General features: G+C 34.1%; 1 protein-coding gene across 1 annotated transcript in view; it reads right to left on the reverse strand.

The window, feature by feature from the left end:
• LOC137642411 (uncharacterized) overlaps window positions 1–10,000 on the reverse strand; it is a 620,767-nt gene that overhangs the window by 157,706 nt on the left and 453,061 nt on the right. Inside the window, 2 exon segments of the mRNA XM_068374954.1 lie at window positions 1–1,840; window positions 1,842–1,888. The exon segment at window positions 1–1,840 is cut by the window's left edge and continues 251 nt beyond it. Coding sequence (XP_068231055.1) covers window positions 1–1,840; window positions 1,842–1,888 — 1,887 coding nt within the window.

Below are 10,000 nucleotides of genomic sequence, written 5' to 3' on the forward strand. Positions count from 1 at the left end.
CCTCTTTTTCTTTCGTCTCTGATTCGGGTTCCTCTTTCGAAAGAGTCCCGGATTCAGCGGCTGAATCTTGGTCTTCCGAAGGACCCTTTACCAACTGACACTCTGCCACTACATCGGGGAACAGCTGCCTCCTAACTAAGGAGTCCAGAGGATCTCCTACATCCTTGGCGGCCTCTTCCTCAACCACCTCTTCCTTCTCCTTGGGTTCCTCTTTCTCCTTATCATCGTCGGCCTTCTCCTTCGCTTCCCCCTCCGTCAGATCTACCTTGTAGATGTCGAGTCTGGACTCCCTCTTCGAGTCGTCGTTCTGCGAGAGATCCTCCGTGCTCGAGACATAGACGGTTTCGGCCTTCAGGGCGCTGAGCACCCCACCGATCACCACAGTCTCCACGACTTCGCCCCCCTCCAGGGACTTCACCGTCGGAGCGGCGTCTTCCACTTCAGCCTTTTTCTCCGTCTCGACATGTAACGTCGGAGGCGGTGCGGGGTCCGACGCCGCTCCTGACGTAGGAATTTTGGCATGGGTTACGTAGGACTTGGGTTCGTAGCTGGTTGCGTGGGTCTCGGTGCGGTAATGCGTAACGGTCGAGGAGGAGGAAGTTGTGACCTGCTCATCACGGCGATGAGACGAGGACAGGATTTGTGCGACAGGTTCGTGGTGTAGAAGACCACTACTACTTCTACTTTCGGTTTCACTCGAGCTCTTCAAGTCCGACTTTTCGAGGCTTTCCTCCCTCCGTTCTCGACTCCGTGCCTCTCTGCTTTTCCTGATCTGCCTTATCCTTTCCTCGCTCTTCTCCCGGTGGGTGAGCTCCGTGCGGTATTCCTCACTCCTGTCCTTGCCCCTAACGCCCATTTCCGCATCGTCCCGTCTCTCGGCCCCTCTCCTCCTCCGGTGGTCACTCGCTTCATCTCTCCAACTGTCCGACGAGTCGTCTCTTCTTCTTCTACTCTCGGCGATCTCGTCTCTCCTCCTTCTATCCGTTATCTCCTCTTTTCTCCTCTCGGTCGTCACATTTTCCTTTATCCGCGTTTCAATCACTTCTTCGCGCGAACTTAACCTGTCCTCCTCGAGTCTCCGAGCGCGTCTCTCCTCGAGCTCCTGTCTGTAATCCCTCCTTTCAGAGTAGGAGGAGTAGGAGGTCGAGGAGGAAATCTCTTCCACGGATTGACCGCCCGATATAGATTCCTTGAGCTTGAGATTCACCTCTTCGGAAGTCTCTTTGGAACTGCCTGGCTTCTTCACGGGCCTTATGACGTGCTCCTCGCCCCGTTTGAGCGCCGCCGCCGAGGAAACGGTCGCCGACGAGGGCGACGAAGTGGAAGATGAGGATGAAGAGGTGGTGGTGGCGGTGGATGTGGTCGTGGTCGCTGACGAATGCGATGTACTGGTCGTCGACGACAAGGTAGTGGTCGAACTGGAGTCCGTCTTGCTAAACGTGGACGACTCGTAATGTCTCTTTTCAATGTCTTTCTCTTTGGTTGAATCTTTGATCACTACACTCTCACTCACGATCAGATCGGCCTTCTCCTTCCTCTCCACGAGCAACACAACGTTCTCGTCCTCGTTTTCTACAGTCCCCCCGACGCCCACCGAACTCTCATGCGCGTTCCCGTTTTCTTTCACGGCTTGTTGCTGATGCTGCTGCTGACGCGCGCTCTTTGTCCGTTCGGTCTCGGCGATATTTATCTCCTCTTTCAACGTTTTCACAACCGTTGATTGGCTGGTCTCGGTCACGTTATAATTGGGCGGCGGAGACCAGCTGGACTGCAATGTCGCCGTGTCCTCGAAGCGTGAAGAGGCGTCCGTGACCCTGTAGTGGCCGCCTTTGATCGGCCCCCGCTGCCGTTTCATCTTCGCTGCTGCTGTGGCGTTGACCTGTCCGACCTGGAAAAGGAAAACGGGATTTTTAAAATTTAGTGGATTTTTAATAGGTTTAAAATAAGTAGGCATAGTAATGTGAATATCTCTCTCGCTTGATATTGTTTCTTTGCTGTTATCCCTGTGGTTCATAAATAAGGAACTAGACAATGTAAATACATACACACGTATATATAATATATATGCATGTATACTATATATACATACATACATATATATTTTATATAATATATATATATACATATATACATTTTATATATAATATATATATAATATAAATATATTTATATACATACATACATACATACATACATACATACATATATATATATATATATATATATATATATATATATATATATATATATATATATATATATATATATACATACATACATACATACATACATACATACATACATACACACACCCATGTTTCAAACAAAATAAAGAATAAAGAACGTGTATATAGACTAAATTTAGAAGCAGTAACCAATACAATATTTAACAATCAAATAAAAAAGACAGTATCATAAAGAGTGGGAGTAAATTAGCAGGGCTTCGTAAACCTGAAACACTGAATTGTTTTCGTTCTTTTCAAAATATTATATGTCAATAATAAACAAAAATATCATATACATCATTATGAATAATATCTACTTGAAAAACTAGAAGTGTGTAAATGTACATACTAAGGTGAAGCAGATATTCAAACATTTAGTGTTAGAATGAGAAATGTTATTACAAATTTCAAAAATTTCAAAATTCAAGGTTCATGAACATAAAGAGCCCTGTAATGCATGATACAGCAACTTTACAGAAATTACAGCATATGCAATCCCTCACTTACGGTTAAATAGGTTATAACGAAGAAAATTAATCCTAAACATGTTAGAATGACAAAAGTTAGTAAAAATTTCAAAATTTCAAAATTCAAGGTTCATGAACATAAAGAGCTCTGTAATGCATAATACAGCAATTTCCCAGAAACTACAGCAAATGTAATACTCCTCTTACAGTTAAATAGATCATAACGAAGAAAATGAACCCTAAATATATAAGAATGACAATAGTAAAAATTTCAAAATTTCAAAATCCATAGGCAGGTTCATAAACATGTAAGCCCTATAATGCATAATAAAGCAATTTCCCAGAAACTACAGCAAATGTAATAACCCTCTTACAGTTAAATATATCATAAAGAAGACAATTAACCCTAAATATGTTAGAATGATAAAAGTTAGTAAAAATTTCAAAATTTCAAAATTCATAGGCAGGTTCATGAACATAAGAGCCCAATAATAATGAAGAAAACCAACCCTAAATATAATAAATAAGTTAGAATGACAGTAATAAAATGTAATGATGACCTCTAATATAGTTTATAATAATGAAGAAAATGATTCCTAAAAATGTTAAAATGATAAAAGTTAGTACAAATTCTAAAATTTCAAAAATTCATAGGCAGGTTCATGAATGACAAAAGAAAGTACAAATTTCAAAATTTCAGAATTCATGGGCAGGTTCATAAACATGTAAGCCCTGTAATGCATAATACAGCAATTTCCCAGAAACTACAGTAAAATGTAATACCCCTCTTACAGTTAAATAGATCATAACGAAGAAAATGAACCCTAAATATGTAAGAATGACAATAGTAAAAATTTCAAAATTTCAAAAACCATAGACAGGTTCATAAACATGTAAGCCCTGTAATGCATAATACAGCAATTTCCCAGAAACTACAGCACATACAATCCCCCACTTACAGTTAAATAGTTCGGCCAAGTCCCGCAGACTGAGACACATGATTGAAGCACGGCCAGGTGCCATGAACCTCAGCGGACATTTCCAATCCCTTTGTCTATCCGGTTGGGTGGAGCGATGGTTGAAAAGGGATAGGTGGGGATGGAAGTGTAACGGGGATAGGGATAAGGGATAGGTTTTCTATCTCCTGACGTTGACCTACCCAGTTTTAATTATATAGGGCAAGGGAGGCCTTTTTGGTTAATGGCTTCAATTTGTGATGGTTCCCTGTAATTAACTTTGAGGTTTTTTAATACTGAAGGCACATTTTGAGGTAGATTCTATATGATTTTCTTATATATTTCCGTCTCTTTTGGTATATTGATAACTGTTTGTTATGTATTTGTCTCTTATTATATATCGATAGTTTTTCAAATCGGATATATTTTCACCAAATTTCATTTTTCATAATTTTCAAGATCTGATATAAAATCTTTTTTTTTTTTGCAATTTACATTCGTATTCGAACGACTCACCAAAACCTGAGGTGAAATTACACATCCAGAATTCTTACAAGTCACAAAAAAATTTCATAGTTAAACCTAGAAAATCCAACTCTAAATTAATTATGTAATACATGTGTATGGTCCATTTGCATTGTCGTTCATCACTATATTAGCAAAATTAAATATTTGAGTAAATAAAGGAATGACTTTCATTTCCCATTTCCTTCCCAACTGCATACATATTTCATTCATATAGAAACAAAATCTGCCCCCTGTTAATAAGTTACCATATAAACATGAAAAAGTAAACAAAATAACTATGAGATTGCATAAAATGAAAAAAGTAAACAGAAAAACTAGGGTACGATACCATGAAATGAAAAAATAAACAGAATACCTATGATGTGATTGCAAAAAATGAAAAAGTAAACAGAATACATAAAATGTGATTGCATAAAATGATAAAGAAAACAGAATAACTATGATTTGATTGCAAAAAATGAAAAATGAAACATAATACTTATGATGTGATTGCCTAAAATAAAATAAAAAAAAAAAACAGAATACCTATGATGTGATTGCATAAAACGAAAAAGTAAACAGAATAACTATGGTTAGATTGCATAAAATGAAAAAAGTAAACAGAATAACTATGATTAGATTGCATAAAATGAAAAAAGGAAACATTATACCTATGATGTGATTGCATAAAAAAAGAATACCTATGATGTGATTGCATAAAATGAAAAGGTAAACAGAATAACTATGATTTGATTACATAAAATTAAAAAAGGAAACATAATACTTATGATGTGATTGCATAAAATAAAATAAAAAACAGAATACCTATGATGTGATTGCATAAAACGAAAAAGTAAACAGAATAACTATGATGTGATTGCATAAAATGAAAAAGTAAACAGAATAACTATGATTTGATTACATAAAATGAAAAAAGGAAACATAATACCTATGATGTGATTGCATAAAATAAAAAACTAAACAGAATAACTATGATGTGATTGTATAAACAAAATATAAAAGTAAACAAAAGCAAGCAAACGATACAGGCACGCACTTACAGTCACACACAAGCATTATAACAATCCCAGGTCAACGGAAACAAATCTATAAAGCCAAAAGGTGAAAGGTGAATGTAACACATTGGACAAATGATTTAAGTTGCTTATCAACAAGTGGTTTGCTTATGAACTAACTTCATATGGTAACTAGAGGAGTACTCAGTAGAATGCAGACCTCCGCCGTGGGCAACTTATTTCTTGACCTTGACCTTTGAACTTAACATATATTAATTGACGTGGATTTTCATACACTCAAATATGAACCATATTTTAAGTCTGTGACAACGATGTCCAAACTTATGGCTGATTACGTGAATTGCACATTTTGCTTGACCGTGACCTCGACCTTTAACCTTGACCTTCCAAAATTTAATCATTTCCATCTTTTTACATAAGTTATTCCCTGCAAGTTTCATTACTCCATGATTAAAACTGTGGTCAGGGCTCCGACAGGGAAAAATAGCCCAGTGAGGAAAGGAAACAAGGAATTAATAAACCGCAAGAGAAGTAATAACAATCAAAATAAAATATTTTAAGATAATTATTAACATTAAATTAGATCTATCATAAATAAACTATAAAAAAACTCATAAAAACCAGAGGAAGAAAAACAAGAAAGAAAGAAAGCGTGCACGGGTGTACCCTTAAGCAAGAGGACTCTAACACAAGACAGTGGAGAACCATGGTACAGTGGCTACGGCATTAACCAGGACTAGAGAACAATGGTTTGATTTTGGAGTGTCCTTTCTCCTAGAAGAGCTGTTTACCATACCTAAAGCGTCTCTTCTACCGTTACCAAGGGGAAAGTAGCCAATTAACAATTACATTGCAGTAATTAACCCCTTGAGTGATGAAGCACTGTTTGGTAATCTCAATGTTGTCAGGTGTATGAGGACAGAGGAGAATGTGAATAAAACAGGCCAGACTATTCGGTGCGTGTAGAAAAGAAAAAATGAGCCGTAACCAGAGAAAGAGATCCAATGTAATACTCCCAGGCCAGTCAAGGAATCCAATAACTCTCTAGAGGTAGTATCTTTGACAGCTGCGAATTGTACCACCTGACCAACAAACAAATTATAACATTGGCATACCACCAAATTACTAGCGTATCTATAGCCAAACTAAGTGTCAATACTCTTTGAAATATGTATATTTCAGGCCCAAACCAGTATGGTACGGGTATAATAAGCCCAATAATGTAGGATGGGTTCATTCAGCAACAGTCAGCTAATAATTTATCTATTTTTTTTTTTTTTTAAGGCCAACTCACGAATGAACCTACTAGATATGGACAAGAATGGGTCACGATTGAAAGAAATAAACCCAAGTAAACACAATTTGTATTAATCTATTTAGCTTGTCTGCGTGGAGCTACAACCCGGGTTGAGAAAGTAGAATGCTACAAACCCAAGGGCTTCAACAGGGAAAGTAGCCCAGTGAGGAAAGGAAATAAAGGTGTAGAAAATACACACACGCAATATATATATATATATATAAATATATATATATATATATATATATATATATATATATATATATATATATATATATATATATATATATATATATAAAGTAATGAATACGGATCGAAGCCCGCGCTACAAACTAAAGGTTGAAGACAAACGTCATACATTTAGGAATGAATAAACATACCAAAATGAAGTGTCAAGCAAAACACATGTTTGCGCACGACACTCGAGAGCTTATTTAACCAATTTTAAAGAATGTCACAATGCTGACTGTGACATATTGCCTTTTGCATACGAGTGTCGCAACGCTGACACCTTCTCGAAGTCCGATCCACTTACAACAGATGTCGAAAGACTATGCTGGGTATCTAATATTGTATCGAAATACTTATTTCAAAACTGCTTTCTCCATTATTCTATTGATAGAAGAAATATTTTGTCATCTATCTTCTGCTAGTGTAAGGAGATTATTATTATTATTATTAATATCATTATTATTATTATTATTATTATTATTATTATTATTATTATTATTATTATTATTATTATTATTATTATTACCTAAGCTACAACCCTAGTTGTAAAAGCAAGATACTATAAGCCTAAGGGCTCCAACAGGGAAAACTAACCCAGTGACGAAAAGAAATAAGGAAATAAATAAATATTATAAGACGTAATGAACAATTAAAATAAAACATTTTAAAAACGTTAACAACATTAAAATGGATATTTCATATATAAACTATAAAAGGACTTTGTCAGTCATTCTGATGTTAATATATCATTGTTACTTGGTCACTATACATTTTGCCAAATTCAACGACGGTCTTTCCTTAATAATCATAAATTATAAACTGACTGTAATAGTCTTTTGTGAATCTTATATTGTCAACAGTTTACTTCCAATCATATATATATATATATATATATATATATATATATATATATATATATATATATATATATATATATATATATATATATATATATAATATATATATATATATATATATATATATATATATATATATATATTTATATATATATATATATATATATATATATATATATATATATATATAAAATATATATATATATATATATATATATATATATATATAAATTTTCTCACAGTTATCTCTAAATTAAGGGGTCGATTGCACAAAACAACTATATCTCAGGTGTTAAAGCTTACAATGTTTAAAACAATTTAAATCATTTCGAGGAAAATCAAAATCACTTTTCAAGTTCACTCTTCAGAGATGAACAATATCAGCGGGTAATCTATATATTCTAAACCTCTCTTTTACTTAAGGATCGACACACCTCTTTTTCCTTTAACCTTTTTTTCCTATTAGCTATAGTCAATTCTTTTAGCGAGGCAGATTTGCACCGATCGCAACGGTGGCCTTTTCACTCGGAAAAGTTTCCTGGTCACTGATTGGTTAGAATTATCTTGTCCAACCAATCAGCGATCAGGAAACTTTTCCGAGCTAAAAGGTAATCGCTGCAAGTCGATGCAAATCTGCCACGCTAAAAAAAAAATGAGTATAGTATGGCCTAGTCCATTAGGCCTTCGAATTCATATTGAAAAATTCGAAATCTTTTGGTTTCAATCATGATCCCATTTTTATTGATATATTTTGCTCCGGCATAACTAACCTATGATATTTCTATCCTTGATAAAAAAAATGGCAAAACTATGTAATAGCGATCAAAGCTATATATATATATATATATATATATATATATATATATATATATATATATATATATATATATATATATATATATATATATATATATATATGTATATTCGAATAGAAAAAAAAATCTTAGTTCGAAATTATTTTTCATGGGCATGCTCTTCGCACTCCCTAATAGAGATTAGTTCACCAAACTTTCAACTGGGCTCCACAAGGCACTAGAAGAGTTGGAAGACCCAGTCCTACATAGCTGAAGACTATGAAGCGTGAAGTAGATGATAATGAATAGAGAAGTATTGAATTAAAACCTCAAGATAGGGACGACTGGCGAAATCTAACCGAGGCCCTTTGCGTCAATAAACGTAGGAGGAGATGATGATGATGATGATGATGATAATGTTGATTATATCAAACAAAATCCTTAATACCAATCTCAGAAACTCCTTTATGATCTACTAAAATAATAGGAGAGAGAGAGAGAGAGAGAGAGAGAGAGAGAGAGAGAGAGAGAGAGAGAGAGAGAGAGAGAGAGAGAGAGAGAGAGAGAGAATTCAAACAAAATTAAGTCACAATGTATAAAACGTACATGGTAAAAAATGGAGAGAGGAGAGAGAGAGAGAGGAGAGGAGAGAGAGAGAGAGAGAGAGAGAGAGGAGAGAGAGAGAGAGAGAGAGAGAGAGAGAGAGTAGGGCGGTTACATAAAATTGAAATTGATATTCCAATGATTTGATTGACAGAGATACTCACAAGTGTATTTGGGAAGGACGAAATTAAATTAGCAACATTTTGCAATATAAAGATAAGGAAGAAGAGTAAGCCGATTTGTGTCAGGGTAAGAAGGTCTTTAAACTTTGGAAATGAATGAGTGTAGAATAAAATAGAGATTAATTCGTTTATGTAATACGAGTTGCAACAACTATGCCTACTGATATTGAAAATATGCTCGATTTGTTTAAAAAACACAGTAAAATCAATATAAATCCTTCAAAATTATCAAGCAAATCTATTACTACTTTAACAAAACAACTACGGTCACGCTCAGCTCTCCCACCTTCCCTGCGGTAGGGGGGGGGGGGGAGAGAGAGGTAGTCAAATACCCTGGTGAGCGAAGGGTGTGTGTGTGTGTGTGTGTGTATACATATCTATTTAAATATTTAGCAGTTATTTTTGACGGGCAGCGTACACTAATATGGTACCATATATATATATATATATATATATATATATATATATATATATATATATATATATATATATATATATATGTATATATATACATATATATACATACATTGTGTGTATATATATATATATATATATATACATATATATATATATATATATATATATATATATATATATATATATATATATAGGCTATATATATATTACATTGTGTATATATATATATATATATATATATATATATATATATATATATATATATATAGGCTTTATATATTTTATATATATATATATATATATATATATATATACATATATATACATATATATACATATATATATATATATATATATATATATATATATATATATATATTATATATATATATATATATATATACTGTATATAAGTTAGAAAATATAA

Source organism: Palaemon carinicauda, chromosome 6, assembly GCF_036898095.1.
Source record: "Palaemon carinicauda isolate YSFRI2023 chromosome 6, ASM3689809v2, whole genome shotgun sequence".
NCBI classification, from domain to species: domain Eukaryota; kingdom Metazoa; phylum Arthropoda; class Malacostraca; order Decapoda; family Palaemonidae; genus Palaemon; species Palaemon carinicauda.